The sequence below is a fragment of the Scyliorhinus canicula genome, chromosome 1, assembly GCF_902713615.1.
Source record: "Scyliorhinus canicula chromosome 1, sScyCan1.1, whole genome shotgun sequence".
Classification (NCBI taxonomy): Eukaryota; Metazoa; Chordata; class Chondrichthyes; order Carcharhiniformes; family Scyliorhinidae; genus Scyliorhinus; species Scyliorhinus canicula.
The window spans coordinates 97,276,028-97,301,350 of NC_052146.1; the positions used below are offsets into that span (position 1 = coordinate 97,276,028).

General features: G+C 48.4%; 1 protein-coding gene across 8 annotated transcripts in view; it reads left to right on the forward strand.

Moving 5' to 3' along the window:
• Positions 1-25,323, forward strand: part of LOC119965299 (glutathione hydrolase 1 proenzyme-like) — a 109,420-nt gene that overhangs the window by 67,735 nt on the left and 16,362 nt on the right. For 6 of the 8 annotated variants that reach the window (XM_038795844.1, XM_038795854.1, XM_038795862.1 and 3 more), the window contains 4 exons: positions 218-399; positions 4,268-4,389; positions 5,382-5,494; positions 13,546-13,674. In XM_038795844.1, the coding sequence (XP_038651772.1) occupies positions 218-399; positions 4,268-4,389; positions 5,382-5,494; positions 13,546-13,674 (546 nt within the window). The remainder of the gene's footprint in view (positions 1-217; positions 400-4,267; positions 4,390-5,381; positions 5,495-13,545; positions 13,675-25,323) is intronic. The other 2 variants (XM_038795882.1, XM_038795901.1) reach the window with 1 other exon arrangement.

Here is a 25,323-nt window from a genome sequence, read left to right on the forward strand (position 1 = left end):
TGGGTCAGTGACAGTTTAATTGCTGTTCAGTGAGGGAAGTTTGCAGATTCAAAAGCTCCTAATGAAATTAATGATTTTAACATGCTTTGGACATTTTGATAGGTGATATGATGTATGCTCCAAAAATATTTTTTATAAAGAAATTTGTGTGTGAATGCTGGCCACAAAGGGATGCCAATTCATTTGTTCCAACTCCTCTGCTTTAACTGTTAAACAGGTCAACGAGATGATCTCAAAAGCTAATGATATTAGAGAAAAGATCAGTGACAGTCACACCAATGAAAAGATTGATTATTATGGGATAAAGTGCTTTTTACCTGGGCAGGATGGAACATCCCATCTATCTGTTGTAGCACAAGATGGCAGTGCAGTGTCTGTCACTAGCACTATTAATGGTCGGTAAGTGTTTATTAATTAATAAAACTACACTCCTAAGCCTCAAATGTTAATTTGACACTTTTACCGGTAATCAAAAGAAATGGGTTTAGTCCCAGCTCAAGATGGGAATAGTAGCTGGAATCATTGGAGAAAGAGGCAATTTTGCCTGTGCCGACCCTTTTAAAGAACAGTTATGCTTAGTCCATCACCTATTTTCTGTCCACAACTCTGTACCATAAGACCTTAAGACCGTGGGCAGCACGGTAGCATGGTGGTTAGCATAAATGCTTCACAGCTCCAGGGTCCCAGGTTCGGTTCCCGGCTGGGTCACTGTCTGTGCGGAGTCTGCACGTCCTCCCCGTGTGTGCGTGGGTTTCCTCCGGGTGCCCCGGTTTCCTCCCACAGTCCAAAGATGTGCGGGTTAGGTGGATTGGCCATGCTAAATTGCATGTAGTGTCCTTAAAAGTAAGGTTAAGGGGGGGGGGGGGTTGTTGGGTTACGGGTATAGGGTGGATACGTGGGTTTGAGTAGGGTTATCATTGCTTGGCACAACATCGAGGGCCGAAGGGCCTGTTCTGTGCTGTACTGTTCTATGTTCTAAGACATTGGAACAGAATTAGGCCACTCAGCCCATCGAGTCTGCTCTGCCATTCAATCATGCTGATATTTTTCTCATCACCATTCTCCTGCCTTCACTAACATAACCCCTGATCCCCTTATTAATCAAGAACCTATCTATCTCTGTCTTAGAGACACTCAGTGATTTGGCCTCCACAGCCTTCTGCGGCAAAGTGTTCCACAGATTTACCACCCTCTGACAGAAGAAATTCCTCCTCAATTCTGTTTTAAAGGAACGTCCCTTTAGTCTGAGATGGTGTCCTCTGGTTCTAGTTTTTCCTACAAGTGAAAACATCCTCTCCACGTCCACTCTATCCAGGCCTCGCAGTATCCTGTAAGTTTCAATAAGATCCCCCCTCATCCTTCTAAACTCCAACGAGTACAAACCCAGAGTCCTCAACGGTTCCTCATACGATAAGCTGTTCATTCCAAGGATCATTCTTGTGAACTTCCTCTGAACCCTTTCCAAGGCCAGCACATCTTTTGTTAGCTATGGGGCCTAAAACTGCTCACAATACTCCAAATAGGGTCTGGCCAAAGCCTTGTACAGCCTCAGAAGTACATCCCTGGTCTTGTATTCTAGCCCTCTTGACATGAATGCTAACATTGCATTTGCCTACGGAACTGGCGACTGAACCTGCACGTTAACCTTAAGAGAATCATGAACAAGGACCCAAGTCCCTTTGTGCTTCTGATTTCCCAAGCATTTTTCCATTTAGAAAATAGTCTATGCAATCCCCATCTTCCTGCCCAGCTCCCTTTGAAAATTAGTTTTTGAACCAGCTTCAACCAGCTTTTCAGGTAAAGCATTCTTGATCTCAGTAACTCCTTGCGTGAAAATATTTCTTCTCCTCTCCCCCTAGACCTTTTACCAATGATTTTAAATCTACTCCTCCTGGTTATTGACCCATTTGCCAAATGTCTCTCTCTGCTCTCAGAAAAAGTCTTGAAAACCTCTATTAGGTCAATTCTTGACCTCCTCGTGTTCCAAGGAGAACAAATCCAAGCTTTTTGAACTCCTCCTATCTCTGTGAACATCCTGGTAAACCTCCTCTGTCTCCTTTCTCAGACTTTGTGTCTTTCCTGAAATCTGTGTGGTGCCTAGAATTGTCCATAATACTCCAGTTGAGGCCTCAACTTGGGGACTTGAACAAATTGTAATATGACTTGAAACCTGGGGCGGGATTGTCCGACCCCCCGCCGGGTCGGAGAATCGCCGGAGACCCACGTGAATCCCGCCCCCACCGTCTCCCGAAGTCTCCGGCACCAGAGATTCGGTGGGGACGGGAATCGCGCCGTGCCTGCCGACGCCCCCCCCCCCCCCCCCCACGGCGATTCTCCGGCCCGCGGTGGGCCAAAGTCCAGCCGCTGTCATGCCGGTCCCACCGGAGGGAATCAAACAACCTACCTTACCGGCAGGACCAGGCGGCCTCCGGAGTCCTGGGGGTGGGGGGGGGGGGCGACCTGGCCCTGGGGGGTGCCCCCATGGTGGCCTGGTCCGTGATCGGGGCCGACCGATCGGCGGGTGGGCCTGTGCCGTGGGGGCACTCTTTTCCTTCCGCGTACGCCATAGCCTTCACGATGGCGGTCGCGAAAGTGACCCCCTCCCTGCGCATGCGCAGGATGATGTCAGCAGATGCTGATGCTCCGGCGCATGCATGGACTTCCACCGGCTGACGAAGTCCCTTCGGCCCCGGCTGGCATGGCGCCAAAGGCCTTTCCCGCCGGTTAGGGCTTGGCCCCTAAAGGTGCAGAGAAATACACACTTTTGGGGTGGCCCGACGCCGGGGTGGTTCACGCCACTCCATCCCGCCGGAACCCCCTGCCCCGCCGGGTAGGGGAGAATCCCGGCCTTGATAGCTCGATGGTAATAATGAAGATTAGTGATTCAAACAATGAGTCAACGGAAAGGGCTAAATGCGGGGCTTAATTGATTTACTGAAAATGGTGTGCAAGAAGGAATAGTTAAATAGCTATATGAACATGGAAGATACAATGAGATGGATATTGTGAAAAAAAAGTTTGACTGAGTGAATACTGACCACTAGTATCAAATCCCAGGAAGAGATTCCACTATCTACTAACTCGATAGTCCACTTTACTCTATTTAGGTTTGTACTGTGAATGAAAAATTAATGCAGAGTACATTAGTCAATTGAGAACTGCTCGTTCCTTTGAGCCCAGATGTTTCCTGATTGCAGGAAACCCTCCAGGTCACTCTAATGACTATTTGTTTCAATTGAAGGTTATCAAATATGTTCTCTCCCTTTCACAAAACACTAGTACAATGTTGCTTTGCCTATCCAATGTCAGCTGAGCACATTTTCCCTTTTTTTTTGTTGGTATGAAGAGAGTCCTCTTCTTCAAAAGAAAATGATTCTTCAGTGGGTATGTGACCAAACTTCAGTGGCATCTTCACGGTCACCAGAAGAGTAAAGGAAGGAGACTCTTAATGCCTGCTGCCATGAACTCCATCTCTATCCCAGAATATACGATGCGTTCCTGTGTTTATTTGGAAAAGATACATCGCACCTATCATAGAATTTACAGTGCAGAAGGAGGCCATTCAGCCCATCAAGTCTACCCCAGCCCTTGGAAAGGACGCCCTACTTAAGCCCATGCCTCCACCCTATCCCCATAACCCAGTAACCCCACCTAACCTTTTGGTCACTCAAGGGCAATTTAGCTTGGCCAATCCATCTAACCTGCACATCTTTGGACTGCGGGAGAAAACCACTGTGCGCACCCAGAGAAAACCCACGCAGACATGGGGAGAATGTGCAAACTCTGCACAGTCACCCGAGACTGGAATTGAACCTGAAACCCTGGAGCTGTGAGGCAGCAGTGCTAACTACTGTGCCATTGTGCCACCCCTATAGGGACAACCTTCGAAAGCCAAACCTGATGGAGAGCCCTGGAATGCTGGGCTCTCCACCTATCCACCTATAGATCCACCTGAAGGCAAAGAAGGCCAGAGATGGGTCCACCAGCGAGACAACTTTGCAACTCAAATTGATTTTGCAGCTAGTTAAATTCCAGAGCATGACCCCCCCCCCCCCCCACCCCCGCCACACACACACACACACACGAGGAAAATGGAGAAATCAATAGCAACAGAATGTGGGTGAATTGAAAATTCAGCTCTTGCAATCGCAATGGAAAAAAAATCATCATAATCAATCGTCTCTCCTGCCAGAGGCACTACCAGTAAACATTCCTGTATGCTCGCACAGTCAGTCCTTCACTCTGATTCTTGTTTTATATTATTCAGTTTTGGATCATTTGTTCGTTCGAATGTGACTGGGATAATATTTAATAATCAGATGGCAGACTTTTCACAGTACAGAGATAACAACAGTCTACCACCATGTTCTGAAAACTATGTGCAACCTGGTATGTTTCATTGCTTTTTTTTCAAATGAATTATTTGAGGGAGCGGCCACATGATGTTTGTTGGTAAATAAAAATTGTAATTTTTTTTCCTGAGATCATTTTAAACTTCTTGCTCTAATTATGTAATTTAATACATATGCCGGCAAACTCAATTTCCATTTTGCTAATGAAATAACACATTCCATGACAGCTTATGCTCCCTTTATGTCACAGGAGCGCTTCAAGTAACAGTGGTTTTGGAACACACTCAAACCCCTGCCGTTGTGAAATCTGTTCCATTAGGATCGTGGGGTGAATTTCACAGCGTCAAACACAACACCAGAATAATGGTGCACCTGTGCACCTAAAATTGCCCGTGCCCTAGTGTTTAAAAATGAAGTATTGCAATTCTTCTTTCTAGTCAGAGAATCTTTTCCCAGAGAGATAAGTGCACCAGTGTTGCACAATCTACGTTGAAGGCCCAGGTGGACAGGTCGAGCACCGTTTTATTGCTTGGTGCTCATGGGAAAGAACACATCAGAAATGCGAGCACACTTTGTGCTTAAACTGAAGATTGTAGGATGTCTAAAGCTTAGGACCATTGGCTGTGCTTCCTGAGGTTTGAGTGGAGAAGTGGCGCATAAGGACACTCCCCTATATGAAATAAGGGACTTATCAATTGACCTATTGAGCTCTGAGTGTACAAATTTTAATATACTTTTGATAATTGCCTGTATTCCGCCTCTTGGAATGGCCTCAATGTATGGAGGGAGCATGCATTAAGCAAGTCTCTGGAGAATGGCTCAGAATGGTTGATATGATTAACATTAAAGTCCTTGAGGTGAAAGGGAAAAGGATGACCCCATTGAATATATAATCCTGAAATAACAGGTAATCCTGTCAGTTTATTACAGTTTAGGCAGCAATTCTTTATAACTGAGCAGAGAGAATGGAATAAACTCAGCAATAAAATAATTCAACTAATGCTATCGATATCCCCAATTTTCCAACAGGCAGAAGACCTTTCTCTGCTATGTCTCCTGCGATTATACTTGACAAAGATAAAAAAGTGAAAATGGTGGTTGGAGCTTCAGGTAGCTCAAGGATCATCACAGCAACTGCTCTGGTAGGTATGAAAATAGAACAGGAAATTAAATCAAATGGAATCAAGGTAGGATGAAGAAAACTGAAGTCTCACAGGCAAAACTATTGATCAAGGAAAAGCTTGTTTGTTCATTTAATCAATTTCTCTGCGAGATGAATACTTATTGAGAGGTGAATATTTCACATTCACCCCAACCCAATAAACGCAATGTGGGGGGGGGGGGGGGGGGGGGGGGGGGATTGGCGGTGGAAGGGATGCATGTTCAGGAGATAACTCAACACAAAGAAAACCTCAAGTCGATCAACGCAATATATCTCTCCCCTTTATATTATATCAAAGTGTAATTCTTAATACCAATTTCTTTTAATTGACCTGTCTTAGCTGAAGTGCCAAAAAGAAAGAGGATGAACAGCAATTGGTTGGCATCAAACTTGAATTTTGTAATGTGTAGATTTTAGGAACATCACTTGTTTCTTGGCATTAATCACCCATTGCCCATCTATCATCTCCTCCCCACCAAGAGTCACACATCAAAAGAAAGAGGCGCTACCTGATCCTTCATGCTCCACAAAATATCCAGTTTTGCTTCCTCTTTACATGTTTCCCATTTTTGTATGTGCGTGAAGATGGCTTTCAATCAAATGGTTAGTAATTGCAACCAAACATTGTTCGCTAGACAATTTCTTGACCACTGGTTTCCTTAATTTGTCCCAGGTGATATCAGTCATTCTTGGGTCACCTGGATGAGTCAGCTATTCTTACCTTATTTCAGGAAGCTTTCTCCTCCGTGTGACTTCTGACCAAAAAGCAGTCATCCCCAGAACCGGTTTTCTCTGCCACAAGATGCTGTCTCACATTTTTTGCCTAGTTACCGATTTATAGTTTTTTTTAATGAGGATCAGAAGCGAAGCAATTTCTTCACAATGTCCTTCCACATCTAATTTTATTCCTTTTCTGGTCTTGCTGCAATATCTGCATATGTTTTATAAGCTGTGGCAAATCTTCACTCCCCAGGGTAGCTTTGATTTCCTTTTTCATCAATATCTAATTGGAGTATCAGTCTCTGTTCTGAGCCAGTGGAATAACAACATCGATATTGCTGCTTTTAAATAAGGAGTGATTTTTAAATTATACAACAGTATTGGAGAAAGGCAATTGAGCTAGTTAGACTTTTATTACTCTTATTCAGAATTTTGTACTGTTAAGGCAGCTAAAATATTTCCCCATAGATAGTAGTAGTACTGCCTATTACCCATTTTGAGAGCAAAGGTTAGCAGCTTTTGAGTATTGCTGTACCATATTGAATTCTGAGACAAATTGTGAAAACAGATGGCAATTTTAGTTGTTTTCCAAATGTTATACAATTCTCCAAACTTGGTTATCTGTATCTTCTCTCACCGTTTTTGATGTAAATAGCCTTTCACTCATTTGATTGAAAACAAAACAAATTGGCAAAAGAACCTGGTAGAGGTGAAGTTGAGGGAATTATTTTTGCCACAGGGAACTGCAGTTATCAGGACTGCGTTAACTGAAAGGATGATGGAAGCAGATTTAGTAGTAACTTTCAAAAGGTAATTTGATATATATTTGAAAAGCGCCATGAGGAAAGAGCAGGGAGTTAGACACACCCAATTCTCGCAGACACCTGACTACTGCCCACATACCTGACTCGCGCACACACACACGCACCCTGCTTACACATGCGCACTCACATTCACACATAGAATAGACTTCATAGAATTTATAGTGCAGAAGGAGGCCATTCAGCCCATCGAGTCTGCACCGGCTCTTGGAAAAAGCAACCCAATTAAGCCCATGTCTCCACCCTATCCCTGTTACCCAGTAACCCCACCTCACCTTTTTGGACACTAAGGGCAGTTTACACGCAATTTACATGCACCGCACTCACACTCACTCATGCACCTACACACACACACCCACACACACACACACACACACTTGACTCACACACACACACACTTGACTCTCACACACACCTGCACTCACATACCAGCTCTCTCACACATACCCCGCTCTCACACACACACACACCCACACACAGTCGTGATCACAGCCTAGTCCATCACACGAACCTGCCTCCCATCCATTGACTCCATTTACACCTCCCGCTGCCCGGGGAAAGCAGGCAGCATAATCAAAGACCCCTCCCACCCGGCTTACTCACTCTTCCAACTTCTTTCATCGGCAGGAGATACAGAAGCCTGAGAACACGCACAAACAGACTCAAAAACAGCTTCTTTCCCGCTGTTACCAGACTCCTAAATGACCCTCTTATGGACTGATCTCATTAACACTACACCCTGTATGCTTCATCCGGTGCCGGTGCTTATGTAGTTACATTGTGTACCTTGTATTGCCCTATTCTGTATTTTCTCTTATTTCCTTTCATTTCATGTACTTAATGATCTGTTGAACTGCTCGCAGAAAAATACTTTTCACTGTACCTCGGTACACGTAACAATAAACAAATCCAATCCAACACACACAACCACTCTCACACAAACAGCCACTCTTCGCACACCCACATCAGACACACACACACACACACATCTGACTTTCTACCACAAACACACACCCGACACTCTCACACAGAGACATACCCATTCTCAAACACACACACACCCCACTCTCTGACACACACCCCGTGCTCTCACACACACCCCGCTCTCTCACATACACACACAGCTCTCTGTCACACACGCACACACACAGCTCACATGGACACACACTCAATTCTCTCATACACACAGGGCAAAATTCTCCGCTCCTGCGATAAATCGGGAAGGCCGTTGTGAACTCGGCCAAGTTTCACGACTGCCTCGTGGCCGCTCCTCGCACCTAATTCACCCCCACTCAGGGGGCGAGGAGCAGCGCTCCGTAAATCTCGGCCGCCGGGCCTTGACATTGTGTCAAGGTGGCGCACCGAGAATGACGTGACGGCGGCGCCTATGTGACGTCAGCCGCGCATGCGCAGGTTGGCCGACTCCAACCCGCGCATGTGCGGCTGACATCACGGCGGCTGACTGCTCCAACCCGCGCATCCGCGGTTGCCGTCTTCCCCTCCGCTGCCCAGCAAGACGTGGCAGCTTGATCTTGCGGGGTGGCGGAGGGGAAAGAGTGCATTGCTTTGAGACGCCGGCCCGATGATCGGTGGGCACCGATCACGGGCCAGTCCCCTCCCGAGCACGGCCGTGGTGCTCACTCCCCTCTCCGCCCCCCACAAGCTTCAGACGAGCATTTGGCGCCCATGTTCACGACGGCAGCGACCAGGGGTGGAATTCTCCGCTCCGCACGCCGGGTGGGAGAATCGCGGGAGGGCCGGGCGACTCACGTCACGGCCCCCTGGCGCCCCCCGCGATTCTCCCACCCCCCCGCTCGGAAGAGTCGTCGCTCGCCGTTTTTCACGCCGACCGGCGTTTCTCCGGCCCGGATGGGCCGAGCGGCCTGACGTTCCTGACCAGTTCACGCCGGCGGCAACCACACCTGGTCACTGCCGTCGTGAACATGGGCGCCAAATGCTGGTTTGAGGCTTGTGGGGGGCGGAGAGGGGAGTGAGCAGCACGGCCGTGCTCGGGAGGGGACTGGCCCGCGATCGGTGCCCACCAATCGTCGGGCCGGCGTCTCAAAGCGACGCACTCTTTCTCCTCCACCGCCCCGCAAGATCAAGCCGCCACGTCTTGCGGGGCAGCGGAGGGGAAGACGGCAACCGCGCATGCGTGGGTTTGAGCTGTCAGCCGTCGTGACGTCAACCGCGCATGCGCGGGTTGGAGCCGCCCAACCTGCGCATGCACGGCTGACGCACTTAGGCGCCGCCGTCGCGTCATTCTTGGCGCACTGCCTTGACGCAAGCATCAAGGCCCGGCGGCCGAGAGTTACGGAGCGCCGCTCCTCGACCCCCGGGTGGGGGTGAATAAGGTGAGAGGAGCGGCCTCCGAGGCCGAGTTTCACGACGGCCTTCTCGATTTATCGCGGGAGTGGAGAATTCCACCCCAGGTGTGGTTGCCGCCGTCGTGAACCGGTCGGGAACGGCAGGCCGCTCGGCCCATCCGGGCCGGAGAATCGTCGGTCGCCGCGAAAAACCGCCAATTCTTCCGAGCGGGGGGTGGGAGAAACGCGGGGACTGCCAGGGGGGCATGTTGTGAGTCAACTCTCTCTCACACACATAAACACACCTAACTCTCTCTCACACACATAAACACACCCAACTCTCTCTCACACACATAAACACACCCAACTCTCTCTCACACACATAAACACACCCAACTCTCTCTCACACACATAAACACACCCAACTCTCTCTCACACACATAAACACACCCAACTCTCTCTCACACACATAAACACACCCAACTCTCTCTCACACACATAAACACACCCAACTCTCTCTCACACACATAAACACATCCAACTCTCTCTCACACACAGACACACCCAACTCTCTCTCACACACACAGAGGTGACTAGTGGTGTCCCACAGGGATCCGTGCTCGGACTACTGTTGTTTGTGATACACATAAATGGCCTGGAGCAAGGTATAGGTGGTCTGATTAGCAAGTTTGCAGATGATACTAAGATTGGTGGAGTTGCAGATAGCGAGGTGGACTGTCAGAGAATACAGCAAAATATAGATAGATTGGAGAGTTGGGCAGAGAAATGGCAGACGGAGTTCAATCCAGGCAAATGCGAGGTGATGCATTTTAGAAGATCTAACTCAAGAGCAGACTATTTAGTCAATGGAAGAGTCCTGGGGAAAATTGATGCACAGAGAGATCTGGGAGTTCAGGCCCATTGTATCCTGAAGGTGGCAACCCAGGTCGATAGAGTGGTCAAGAAGGCATACAGCATGCTTGCCTTCATCGGACGGGGTATTGAGTACAAGAGTCGGCAGGTCATGTTACAGTTGTATCGGACTTTGGTTAGACCACATTTGGAATACTGCGTGCAGTTCTGGTCGCCACATTACCAGTAGGATGTGGATGCTTTAGAGAGGGTGCAGAGGAGGTTCACCAGGATGTTGCCTGGTATGGAGGGTGCTAGCTATGAAGAAAGGTGGAGTAGATTAGGATTGTTTTTATTGGAAAGACGGAGGTTGAGGGGGACCTGATTGAGGTCTACAAAATTATGAGAGGTATGGACTGGGTGGATAGCAACAAGCTTTTTCCAAGAGTGGGGGTGTCAATTACAAGGGGTCACGATTTCAAGGTGAGAGGGGGGAAAGTTTAAGGGAGATGTGTGTGGAAAGTTTTTTACGCAGAGGGTGGTGGGTGCCTGGAATGCTTTGCCAGCGGAGGTGGTAGAGGCGGGCACGATAGCATCATTTAAGATGCATCTGGACAGATATATGAACGGGTGGGCAACAGAGAGAAGTAGACCTTGGAAAATAGGCAACAGGTTTAGATAAAGGATCTGGGTCGGCACAGGCTGGGAGAGCCGAAGGGCCCATTCCTGTGCTGTAATTTTCTTTGTTCTTGTTCAGACACACACACGTCTCTCTCGCACACAGAGCCACATCCAACTCTCTCCCTCACACATAAACACGCCCAACTCTCTCTCACACACACAGAGCCACATCCAACTCTCTCTCACACACACACACATACACACCCAACTCTCTCTCTCCCTCACACATAAACACACCCAACTCTCTCTCACACACACAGAGCCACATCCAACTCTCTCACACATACACACCCAACTCTCTCACACACACACACATACACACCCAACTCTCTCACACACACAGAGCCACATCCAACTCTCTCCCTCACACATAAACACACCCAACTCTCTCTCACACACACACAGCCACATCCAACTCTCTCACACACACACACACACATACACACCCAACTCTCTCTCCCTCACACATAAACACACCCAACTCTCTCTCACACACACAGAGCCACATCCAACTCTCTCACACACACACACACACACATACACACCCAACTCTCTCTCACACACACATACACACCCAACTCTCTCTCACACACACACACACACACACACAACTCTCTCTCACACACACATACACACCCAACTCTCTCTCTCACACACACACACACACAACTCTCTCTCACACACACATACACACCCAACTCTCTCTCTCACACACACACACACACAACTCTCCCTCTCACACACACATACACACCCAACTCTCTCTCTCACACACACATACACACCCAACTCTCTCTCACACACACAGAGCCACATCCAACTCTCTCCCTCACACACATAAACACACCCAACTCTTTCACACACACACACACATACACACCCAACTCTCTCTCACACACACACATACACACCCAACTCTCCCACACACACACACATACACACCCAACTCTCTCTCACACACACACATACACACCCAAGTCTCTCTCTCACACACACACATACACACCCAACTCTCTCTCTCACACATATACACACCCAACTCTCTCACACACATACACACCCAACTCTCTCTCACACACACACATACACACCCAACTCTCTCACACACACACACATAAACACACCCAACTCTCTCTCACACACGCAAACACACCCAACTCTCACACACACACGTATACACACCCAACTCTCTCACACACACACATATACACACCCAACTCTCTCTCACACACACAGAGCCACATCTAACTCTCTCACACACACACACATAAACACACCCAACTTTCTCTCACACACATAAACACACCCAACTCTCTCTCACACACACACATACACACCAAACTCTCTCTCACACACATAAACACACCCAACTCTCTCTCACACACACACATAAACACACCCAACTCTCTCACACACACACACATAAACACACCCAACTCTCTCTCACACACACACATACACACACAACTCTCTCTCACACACACACATACACACCCAACTCTCTCTCACACACACACACATACACACCCAACTCTCTCACACACACACACACATACACACCCAACTCCCTCTCACACACAAACACACCCAATTCTCTCTCACACACACATACACACCCAACTCTCTCACACACACACACACATACATACCCAATTCTCTCTCACACACAGATACACACCCAAATCTCTCACACACACACACATACACACCCAACTCTCTCTCACACACATAAACACACCCAACTCTCTCTCACACACACACATACACACCCAACTCTCTCTCTCACACACACACATACACACCCAACTCTCTCTCTCACACACATACACACCCAACTCTCTCACACACACACACATACACACCCAATTCTCTCTCACACACACATACACACCCAACTCTCTCACACACACACACACATACATACCCAACTCTCCCTCACACACATAAACACACCCAATTCTCTCACACACAGATACACACCCAAATCTCTCTCTCTCACAAAGAGACACACCCAACTCTCTCACACACAGTGACACACTCCACTCTCTCTCACATACACAGACACACCCAACTCTCTCACACACGGAGACACACCCAACTTTCACACACACACGCACACGATTCTCTCTTACACACCCCCCTCACCCATGCACCAAAGCACTCACTAACCCACTGAAACTATTTTGGACCTTTTTGAATTTTTCTGAACATGGCAGCTGATGTATTGAAGAAGGGGCATTGCCTCCCTGTTGTTCCTCCTTGCCATTGTTTTTCGTGGATGTCTGCACTGCAGATGTGACATAAAATCTCGGCTGCAAATTTGCAAAAAAGGCATTAATCATCAGAGTTGCAGCAATATCCTCAGCCTCTCACTGACCCAGGAGATCTGGGCCAATATTATATAAATGTACAAAATAGAAAGAGGACAATTGGGCCATTGCAATTGTGTCGATTAGTCTTTCCTCATAGCCCTGCCTATATTTAATTTTTAAGTAAATTTCAGTTTCCTTTTGAAAGCTATTATTGATTCTGATTCCACCAATCATTCCTCTTTATATCATCTCCAAACAGTAATTACTAAAAGCTAATTTTATGTTAACAAGGCTGGCATCCTTTTTAACTTGTTGAACAATGTGTTTCTTGTTCAATAGGTTATAATCAATGCCCTTTGGTTTGGTGATGATGCTTGTGAGACAGTGAAGAAACCAAGGGTTCACCACCAATTGTTACCGAATCTTGTGCAGTTTGAATCTGAGGAACTGGCATCAAATGCAGAGGAGGTTAGTAAACTTGGAAACCAATGTAAACAATTCAGTCACGTGAGAAGTTGCAATCATGAAAGTGGTTACAGGCTTCTGCAGGAGCAAACCGCCTAGTACCACTCCCCAGCCCTTTCCCTGTCGCCAGGCAACATTTTCCTTTTCATATAATTATCTTTAGAAAGCCTCGACTGACCCTATTCCTACCACAGTCTCTCAAGTTGTGCATTCCAGATAATCACTCGCTGTGTGAAAGAGTTTTATTCTTCTGCCGTCCTTTCTTCTTTTGCCAACTAACTTAAATCTGTGCCCTTTGCCTATTGATCCTTACCCCAACGGGAACAGTTTCTCCCTATCTACTGTATCCAGACACCTCATGACTTTGAATACCTCTATCAAATAACTTGTCCTCAAAGGAAAACAGTCCCACTTTTTCCAATCTTCCTACATAAATAAAGTTCCTCATCCCTGGGACCTTCTGCACTCTCTCCAATGCCTCCACATCCTTCTTAAAATATGATGTTCAGAACTGATGCATTCCCCCAGTTGAGGACAAACCAGTGTTTTATATAGGTTTAAAGTAACCTCCTTGTTCTTGTACTCTATGTCCCTATTAATGACGTCTGTGATTCTTCTGCTTGTGAACTGTTCTCTCAACCTCTTCTGCCACCTTCAATGATTTATACACATAACCACACAGGTGCCTCTAACTCCTCCATTCCCTTTAGAATTGTATCTTTTATTTTATATTATCTCTGTATTCTTCCTACCAAATTTCATCTGCCACTTGATTGCTCATTCTATCAACCTGTCCATGTCTTTTTGAAGTTCTGCACTATCCCTCATAGCTCGCAATACTCCCAAGTTTTGTATCCTCTTTAATTTTTTAAATTGTGCTTTGTATACATAAAGGTCTTCCTTCCTGATTAACGACAGTTCTAACACCAATACCATGGAAACTCCACTGCAAACCATCCTCCAGTCCAAGAAACAACAATTCACTATTACACTTTGTTTCCTAGCACTCAGCCAATTTCATATCCATGTTAAATAAGCATGATTTGTCCTTAACAATCCCGTGCTGGCTTTGCTTAACTTAATTTGGAGATAACTACTAATTTTGTCCTTAAATGATGCTTGCAAAAGCACCCACACCACCAAGGTTAAACTGTCTAAGGTGTGGTTGCTGGGTTATCTTTTACACCCTTTTTGAACAATTTGCAGTTTTCCAGATCCCCTAAGTCTAAAGAACATTGGACAATTATGGCAGTGCCTCTGCAATTTCCACTCCCACTTCCTTCAATATCCTTCGATGCATCTCATCTGATCCTGGCATCTTATCAACTTTAAAGTATGGACACCCTATTCAATACCTCATTGTTATGTATTTAATAATGGACACCTTATTCAATACCATCTTGTTCTGTATTTAAGTAAGGACACCTTATTCAATACTTCCTTGTTTTGCATGTAATTATGGACATCCTATCCAATACCTCCTTGTTATGTATTCATCAGGTTGTTGTATAACTGATTTATCTCTGAAAATTGCAGAGATGATTATAATTCTAATTTTATGCAGTTTATTTACAAAACATTAAAACATCTCAGAACAAATTAAATTTCCAATATACAGTAGTCCCCCGTTATACCGCGCTCCGCAATACCGCGGTTTGCGATATACTGCGGGGGGGCTGATGGACCCCAACTGTCAGTTGTGTCAATTTCAGCAGCCGGCTCACTTTGATCCGGAGAGAAGCTGCTCTCACTGAAATAATCAGCCGGCCGCTGAAATTGACACTGCCCGCTGCTCTCTCCCTCCAATCCAACTTTTAAGTTTTAATGTTTCTGATTGGAGGGAGAGAGCAGCGGGCAGTGTCAATTTCAGCGGCCGGCTGATTATTTCACTGAGAGCAGCTTCTCTCCGGATCAAAGTGAGCCGGCCGCTGAAATTTTAATTGGATCCACGATGGGGGTTTTAAATTTATTTAAAAATCTATGCTAGCGCTTCCCATTGTGAGTCTACGGGGGTCTGACCTCTCCCCCCGCCCCCCGTAGACTCACAATGGGAAGCGCTAGCATAGATTTTTAAATAAATTTAAAACCCCCATCATGGATATCCGCGGCTCGGTTACAACGCGGGTTGGGGTCTTGGACCCCAACACCCGCGTTATAAAGGGGGACTACTGTATAAAGTCTTTACAGGAAGTCTCTGAAATTTGAGCTATCAAATTCCTCATCTCTATAGCCCACCCACAGGCTTAAGCAATAAAGCCAGAATACAAGGATGATATACCAGACTAACACAATCAAACACAGATCAAACAAACCATTGAATACAATGTCTCTTGATACTGTTGCTTTGCAATTTCATCTGCTTTTAGTCTGGAATTCTCATTAACTGGTGTTGATGACTTAAGAATGGTCAGTGACACATGTGAATTTATGACCTATCACAAGTTCGGCTGGTGTCTTTCCAGTCAAGGTTTGTGGGGTGGATCAATATGGGCGAAGTAAGAAGTGACTGGATTGTTGGATTGTTTTCCCCCTCTGACACACTAATTCAGAGTGTCCATATCACCCTGTTGACTTGTTCGATATCACAATTTGATTGCGGGTTGAAATGCAATGTCAGATGGTGATGAATTCAATAACTTGCTAGGAGGCCCATGAACTGACTGGAAACTAACTGTGCTCCATTGAAATGAAATGAATGTCGCTTATTGTCACAAGTAGGCCTCAAATGAAGTTACTGTGAAAAACCCCTAGTCCCAACATTCCGGCGCCTGTTCGGGGAGGCTGTTACAGGAATTGAACCGTGCTGCCGGCTTGCCTTGGTCTGCTTTCAAAGGTAGCGATTTAGCCCTGTGCTAAACAGCCTCTTGTTTGTAGTGATAGTCTCCACAAACCCCAATTTGTAAACAAATTTTCTCGAAGGTTAATGATTGAAGTGGTTGTTAAGGAATTTGGTGAAGCACTTTCTGGCCATTTGTTTTGTAGATCATGAACAAGCAGAAAATGTTGATTCCGAGGGACTGCTGGCACCTCTACAAAAATATCAACTTGCAGTTGTCGCCATGATTTTGATGGCCCTGGGGTCAGTTGTAGAGGTGCGCAACATGGTTGAACAGATTTTTCACTTGAGTATCCAAACAATGCAGTTTCTAATGAACTCTCCTACACAACAATCGGATTCACAGGATTGTGGTTTCATTTTACCAATACCAGGATATCATGACTCTACACACATTGCTGGAAAGCATTTGGGATAGATGCTCGAGATTTGACTGCATTACAGTCATCAATATGGGAACAATTCTTCCCCTAAACCCATGAGGCTATTCTGATTTAATGTACAGGCTTACTTTATAAAGTAAGCTATATGTTGCTAATTCAACTGCCTATACCTCTCATGTAACAAAATTTGCAGTCGTATACAAAATCACTCAATCAATCTTCAACATTGCTTCGCTTTCACTGGCACTGTCTGCGATAGTAGTACAGCTCAACATGTCAGCTACTCTGTTCCATGTACCTACAATATACTCTCCCTCAAAGTCAAACTGATGAAGACAATCTGACCATCTGTAGATGTGGAAAGGTCAATGATCCAAACCTGACATAGCTAGCAATGTAGTCAGTTCTTGGTGATCATTGCAGAGAATGAACTCTCTACCATGGAGATACATGTGTCAATGTTCACATGCATAGATGCAGGCTAGTACTTCTTGGTTTCCAGTAAAGTATTTGTATTCTGTTTCTGACAATGGGCTTGACCCATAAGCCATTGGTCATTTACTTCCTTCAATGGACTGAATACAGTTCATCAGTTGTGACGTATGTTTCTGCATGTGGGCTGAAATTCTTGTTGATTGGCCGAGATGCTTTATTCACCTTCAACGTTTTAAATTCTGTTTGCTGTGCGTTTGCCTCGTCCTGTTGTGCATCTTTGCACAGCAGCTTCTGAATAGTCTCCATGATCTCTGTGTACTTGGGCACATGTGGTACCGACAGCTATGCCAACTATTTCAAATTAGACGATTGAAAGAGCATGACTGAGGGACTTCCGGTTGCGGCGATGCGGAGCTAAGCCGCACGTTCGGTAACTCACGCTATTTTTGGTCTTTCGGGCTCTTTTAAGGGCCCGCAGCGGTGCTGGTTGGACTTTTCCCCTGGTGGGAACACATCCACTGTGCTTATCTGCCGGTGGATGGACTTGACCAGGAGCGGAGCGGTCAAAAAATCGGCTTTGGAGCAGAGAAAGGTGCGAGGCAGGAAAAACAAGATGGCGGCGGGCGGGGAACTGGCAGCGTGGCAGCAGTGGGCACAGGAGCAGCAGGAGCTGCTCCATCGCTGCTTCAGAGAGCTGAAGGCTGAGATCCTGGAACCGTTTAAGGCCTCGCTGGACAAGCTCATAGCGACTCAGACAGCTCAGGGTGCGGAGATCCGAGAGCTACAGCAAAAGACCTCGGAGAGCGAGGACCAACTCCTGGGCCTGGCAGTGAAGGTGGAGTCGCACGAGGCGCTTCACAAGAAATGGCTGGCAAGGATGGAGGCGATGGAGAACCTCTCCAGTCGGAAGAACCTGCGGATTCTGGGCCTCCCGGAGGGACTGGAAGATTCGGATTTGGGGGCCTACGTGGTTGTGATGCTGAACTCGTTAATGGGCGCGGGGTCGGTCCAAGGACCCTTGAAGCTGGAGGGGGCCCATCGAGTGCTGTTGAGGAAGCCCAGGCCGAACGAGCCGCCTAGGGCGATGCTGGTCCGTTTTTACCGCTTCGCTGACCGTGAGTGTGTGATGAAATGGGCGAAGAAGGAAAGGAGCAGCAGGTGGGAGAATGCAGAGATCAGGATCTATCAGGACTGGAGCGCGGAGGTGGCGAAGAGAAGGGCTGGTTTCAATCGGGCGAAGGGAGTGCTTCATTTACAAGGACCGCCAGCTCTACTTTGATTCTCCGGAGGAGGCCTGGGCCTTTTGTCCAGGCAGAGAAGTTGGACTCGAACTGAGGACTGGGGGGCTGGGGAATGATGTACATAGTCCGGAGGCTCTGTCCTCTTTGGTATCCTTTTGTTTTATTGGCTGTGTTTGATGTTGCCTTTTTGCTGTTCTGCTTTTTGGGGCTGTTATTTATTTATTGGGGTGCCTTTTAGTTTTTCACTGGTGGAGGGTTGGGGAGCTGTTCGCGGTCCTGCTGGGTCATGTGCCCGTCTTTTTCCCACGTGTTGGGTCGGGGAGGGCGGGGTTTGGGATGGAAGCGCGGGCTTTCTTCCAGCGCTGGAGGAGTAGTGGGCAGTGCCGGCACTGGGAGGGGGTAATGGTGGTTGTGTTGCATCGGGGGGGGGGGGGGTCGTCGGGATGGCGGGAGCAGCCGGGGGGTCAGCAGGAGTCGGCTGACTTAGTAAGTACAATGGCCGGGGTTACGCAGCTAGGGGGGCCCTAGCTTGGGGAGGGAGGGCCTCGGGTGGGGGAGTGGGGGGTACCGGGTTGCTGCTGCAGGGGCCGTAGGGGAACTGCTGATGAAGGGGGGGTTGAGGGGGGGGGGGTCTGCCACCGTGGGGAATGGGCCTGGGGGGTTCTGCGTGCACGTGGTGAGCCGAGGGAGAGCTATGGCTGACGGGCGCAGAGAGAGGGGGAAGACCCCCCAGACTCGGCTGGTCACATGGAACGTGAGGGGGCTGAATGGACCGGTGAAGCGGTCCCGGGTCTTGACGCACCTGAAGGGGCTGGGTGCGGACGTGGCTATGCTCCAGGAGACGCACCTTAAGGTGGCGGATCAGGTGAGACTGAGAAGTGGCTGGGTGGGGCAGGTGTTTCACTCTGGGCTGGATGCGAAGAATCGAGGGGTGGCGATCTTAGTTGGCAAGAGCTTGTTGTTTGTTGCGTCGAGTGTGGTGGTGGACAGTGCAGGTAGATACGTAATGGTGAGTGGTAGTCTTCAGGGGAGTGGGTGGTCTGGTCCATGTGTACGCCCCCAACTGGGACGATGCGAGCTGGATCCCGAACCTGGAGACGGGGGGTTTGATCTTGGGAGGGGACTTTAATACCGTGTTGGATCCGGCTCTGGATCGTTCAAAGTCTGGGACAGGTAAGAGGCCGGCGGCGGCCTCGGTGCTGAGGGGGTTCATGGATCAGATGGGAGGGGTAGATCCTTGGAGGTTTTTGAAGCCGGGGGGTAGGGAGTTCTCCTTTTTCTCCCATGTCCACAAGGCTTATTCCCGGATTGACTTTTTTGCTCTCTGCAGGGGTCTAATCCCGAGAGTGGTGTGGGCGGAGTATTCGGCGATAGCCATATCTGACCTTGCTCCGCACTCGGTGGACCTGGAGCTGGGGGAGGGGAAGGATCAGCGCCCGCTGTGGAGGTTAGATGTGGGGCTTCTGGCAGAGGAGGAAGTATGTGGGCGGGTCCGTAGGGGTATAAAGGGGTATTTGGAAGCCAACGATAACGGGGAGTTGCAAATTGGGGCGGTTTGGGAAGCGCTGAAGGCAGTGGTTAGAGTGATATCCATTCGGGCGTACAGGGAGAGCGGAGAGAGGGTTGAGAGGGAGAGGCTGGTGGAAGAAATGGTAAGGGTGGACAGGAAGTATGCGGATGTCCCGGAGGAGGGGCTTCTGAGGAAGCGCCGCAGTCTCCAAGCAGAGTTTGATATACTGACCACCCGGAAGGCGGAGGCGCAGTGGAGGAGGGCGCAGGGGGCGATATATGAGTATGGGGAGAAGGCAAGTCGGATGCTGGCCCACCAGCTCCGGAAGCGGGAGGCAGCTAGAGAGATAGGGGGAGTCACAGATGCAGGAGGGAACTTGGTGCGGGGTGGCAGGGACATTAATGGGGTGTTCAGATCACATCAGGGGGGTGGGTGGGGAGGAGCACTGGTTGTCGCTGTATACAGATGATTTACTGTTGAACATCGCGGATCCGGTGGGGGGAATGCCAGAGGTGTTGAAGATACTTGGGGAGTTTGGGGACTTTTCGGGCTATAAGCTCAACGTGGGGAAAAGTGAGCTGTTTGTGCTGCACCTGGGGGACCAGGAGAGGGAGATAGGAGAGCTCCCGTTGAAGAGGGCGGAGAGGAGCTTTAGATATCTTGTGGTCCAGATAGCTGAGAGCTGGGGGGCCCTGCACAGGCTAAACTTTTCGAGGCTGGTGGAACAGATGGAGCAGGAGTTCAGGAGGTGGGACGCGCTGCCACTCTCTTTGGCGGGTAGGGCCCAGTCGGTAAAGATGACGGTGCTCCCGAGGTTTTTGTTTCTTGTCCAGTGCCTCCCCATATTGATTCCGAAGGCTTTTTTTAAGAGGGTGAATAGGAGTATTCTGGCGTTCGTGTGGGCGCGGAAGACCCCGAGAGTGAGGAGGGTATTCCTGGAGCGAAGAAGGGAGGCAGGCGGTTTGGCGCTGCCCAACCTGTGTGGGTATTACTGGGCTGTGAATGTGGCAATGATTCGCAGGTGGGTGATGGAGGGGGAGGGTGCCGCATGGAAGAGGTTGGAGGTGGCGTCCTGTGTGGCTACGAGTTTGGAGGCATTGGTGACGGCCCCGCTCCCTTTCCCACCGGCAAGGTATTCCACGGGTCCGGTAGTGGTGGCGTCCCTCAAATTTGGGGTTAGTGGAGGCGGCATAGGGGGGAAGTGAAGGCCTCAGTGTGGGCCCCGATACAGGGCAATCACCAGTTTGCACCAGGGACAATAGATGGTGGGTTTTTGCGTTGGCATAGGGCAGGCATCAGGCGGATGGGGGACCTTTTCCTCAATGGGAAGTTTGCGACTTTAGAGGAGTTGGAGGGGAAGTGGGCCTCCCCCTGGGAATGCTTTCAGGTATATGCAGATTAGGGCGTTTGTTAAGCGGCAGGTGGCGGAGTTCCCGCTACTACTGCCTAGGGGGGTGCAGGATAGGGTGCTCTCGGGGACGTGGGTCGGTGAGGGTAGGATCTCGGCAATTTATCAGGTGATGCAGGAAGAGGAGGAGGCCTCGGTGGACGAGCTGAAAGCGAAGTGGGAGGAGGAGCTAGGGGAGGAGAACGACGATGGGACGTGGGCGGACGCCGTGGGGAGGGTGAACTTGTTCTCTTCTTGCGCACGGCTCAGCTTAATTCAGCTGAAGGTGCTGCATAGGGCGCACCTGACGGGGGCCAGGATGAGCCGGTTCTTTGGGGGAGAGGACAGGTGTGAGAGGTGTTCAGGAGGCCCAGCGAACCACACCCACATGTTCTGGGCATGTCTGGAGTTAGAGGGGTTTTGGAAGGGGATGGCGGGGACTTTGTCCAAGGTGGTCGAGTCCAGAGTGGAGCCGGGCTGGGGGCCTGCGATCTTTGGGGTAGCATCGGAGCCGGGAGTGCAGGAGGTGAGAGAGGCCGGTACCCTGGCCTTTGCGTCTCTAGTAGCCCGGCGTAGGATTCTGTTACAGTGGAGGGACGCGAAGCCCCCGAGCCCAGAGGCCTGGATCAATGACATGGCCGGGTTCAACAGGCTGGAAAAGGTTAAGTTTGCCCTGAGGGGGTCGGTACAAGGGTTCTTCCGGCGGTGGCAGCCTTTTCTTGCCTTTCTTGATTTCCTGGGGGAGGGTTAGAGGGTGGTCAGTCTCAGCAGCAACCCGGGGGGGGGGGGGGGGGGTTGGGGGTTTGTTAAGGGGGTTTGCTTTTGCGACGGTTTGTTTGCTATTTTCTTCTTTCTTGTATTATTAGTTATTCATTTATTACTTTGTACTGGGGGGATTTCTCTTTCCGTTTAGTTTTACACCTTGTTTACTTTAACTGTTGGGAGAAAATTTGTTGTTGAAAAATTTGAATAAAAATTATTTATAAAAAAAAAAGAACTGGCCTTCATATTGTTTATGTATAGGCTTTACTCCAGCTGCTCTCACTCTGTACTCTGCAAAGTCAATCTTGGGTGACATAAATGTGCACTTGTCCCTGTTGACTGTCAAATTGTGTTTTCTCAGTGTAGTAAAGACGGCTGATTATCATTGATCTTGTCCTGTTTTGTTCCTTCCTTCGACGACAACTGGACACCAACTACATTGAGTAGGTTGAGCGTCCGTCAACATTTGGTAAGACTGAAGAAATGTTCTTCTGGAATGCACTCGGTACTGAACTTAGCCCGTAGTGCATTCTGTGGCACTAAAACGTAACTTCACGAGTAAAGAAAGCTGTAAGATATTGGCTTTTCTCAGCTTGAGGTACTTGAAGATAGTTCTATTGCATATCGACCTTTGTGAAGACTGTGGAGTCATGGGATGATGCTGACAGCTCTTGGATTATAGGAAATGGATACTTTTCTGAAATAATCGCCTTGTTAATCATCTTAAATTGGATGCATAGTCTAGATGTGCCATTTTTTAATTGCGCAATGACTTAATTTGATACAGAAACATGGAAAATAGGAGCAGGAATAAGCCATTTGTTCCCTTGAGGCTGCACCACCATTGAATGTGACCATCACTGATTCTCTAACTCAACACCACACTTCCGCGCTCTCCCTGGATGCCTTTAGAGTCTAGAAATCTATCTATTTCCTTCTTATTCAGTGACGGCCTCTGGTAGAGAATTCCATAGGTTCACCACCTTCCTGAGTGAAGGGGTTTCTCCTCACCTCAGTCTTAAATGGCCTACCCCCATATCCTGAGACTATGACCACCCTGTTCTAGATCACTCTCCCCCAAACCAGAAGAAACAACATCCTTGCATCCAGTCTGTCAAGACCTATCAGAATTTTATGCATTTCATTGAAATTCCCTCTCACTTTTCTGAATTACAGTGAGTGCAGGCCTAGTCAACCCAATCTCTCCTCATATGACAAGCCTGACATCCCAGGATTCATTCTGCTGAACCTTCGCTGCACTCCCTGGGCGGGATTCTCCCATCCTGGTGCTAAGTGTTGATGCCGTCGTAAATACCAGAGCATTTTACGATGGCGTCAGCAGGCCCCTAGGATCAGCAATCTTGCGGCGCACAGGGGGCAGCAAGGCACTGGAGCGACTCCCGCAGCTCCAGCTGCCGATACGGGCATCAGGACGCGTGCAGCGGGTCTGCGCATGTGCGCCATGGCCGGCGCGAGTTCGTGTATGCGCTCCACGACCGGCGCATGTTCGCACATGTGCGTGCGTTGCCTACTCCGCGCCAGCCCCGACGCAACATGATGGAGAGCTACAGGGGGCTGGCACAGAGGAACAGAGGCCCCCACCAGGATAAGCCTGGCCACCGCCCATCGGTAGGTCCCGATCGCGGGCTAGGCCACTGTGGAGGCCACCCCCCCCCCCCCCCCCCCCGCCAACGAGGCCGCCCTCCGCAGCTTGAATGCCAAGGTCCCGCCGGGTAGGGCCACACAAGAATGATGCCGGCGGCGGGCCTAACTCAGCAGGCACTCGGCCCATCGTGCGGGGAGACCGGCATCGTGTGATTCGTGCCCCCCCTTCCGGCACGGGGTCGGAGAATCCCGCACATCCTTTCTCTGATAAGGAGACCAAAACTGCACATAATTCTCCAGGTGCGGTCTTGCCAAGGTCCTCTGCAGCTGCTCCTGTATTCAAGTCCTTTTGCAACGAAGGCCATTTACCTTACTAATTGCGTGCTCTGCATGAATGTTTTGTTTCAGTAACTGGTGTATAAGGTCACCCAGGTCACTTTTGTAGTTCAACATTTCCCAATCTATCACCATTTAAATAATACCCTGCCATTCTGGTTCTCTGTCCCAATTGGATAACTTCACATTTATCCACGTTTTACTGCTTCTGCCATGTATTTATCCATTCTCTCAACTTGAAGCATCTTGACATCATCCTCACCACTCACATTCTCACCAAGTTTTGTGTCATCACCAAACTTTGAAATACTGGGTTGGATACTCCATTGCATCAGGAATGAAGACAGGAATGTCTTCTCCACGAAGACAGAACTATAGTAGTTGTTTAATTGCTCTGTTATTTCCTTGTTCTCTTAAATTCTCTTAATTCGGACTGTAAGGGACCTACATTTGTCTTCACTGATCTTTTTGTATTTTTATATACTTATAGAATCTGCTTTTATGTTACTTCTAAGCTTAATCTCAGTCTATCAATCTCTTGGTCCTCGTTTTCTGAATTCTGAACTGCTCCCAATCCTCAGGTTTGCTACTTTTTCCAGCAACCTTATATAACTCTTCTTTGGATCCAATAATATCCATAATTTGTTATGTTAGCCATGGTTAGGCTGGTTTACCTGTTGGGTTTTGACACCTGAAGGATGTATAAATGTTGCAATGCATGCATTCATTATTTAATAATAGCTATTTCCGACCCACCACCATGCCTTTTAATGGAATTCACCAATCTATAGTAAATAAGTTAAAAGCCCATGGTGTTACGGGTAATATCCTGGCATTGATAGAGGATTGGCTGACTGGCGGAAGGCAGAGAGTGGGGATAAAGGGGTCTTTTTCAGGATGGCAGCCATGACTAGTGATGTGCCTCAGGGGTCTGTGCTGGGACCACAACTTTTCACAATATACATTAATGGTCTGGAAAAAGGAACAGAAGGCACTGTTGCTCAGTTTGCAGATGATACAAAGATCTGTGGAGGGACAGGTAGTATTGAGGAAGCAAGGGGGTTGCAGAAGGATTTGAACAAGCCAGGAGAGTGGACAATGATGTGGCAAATTAAATACAATGTAGAAAAGTGTGAAGTGTGCACTTTGGAAGGAGG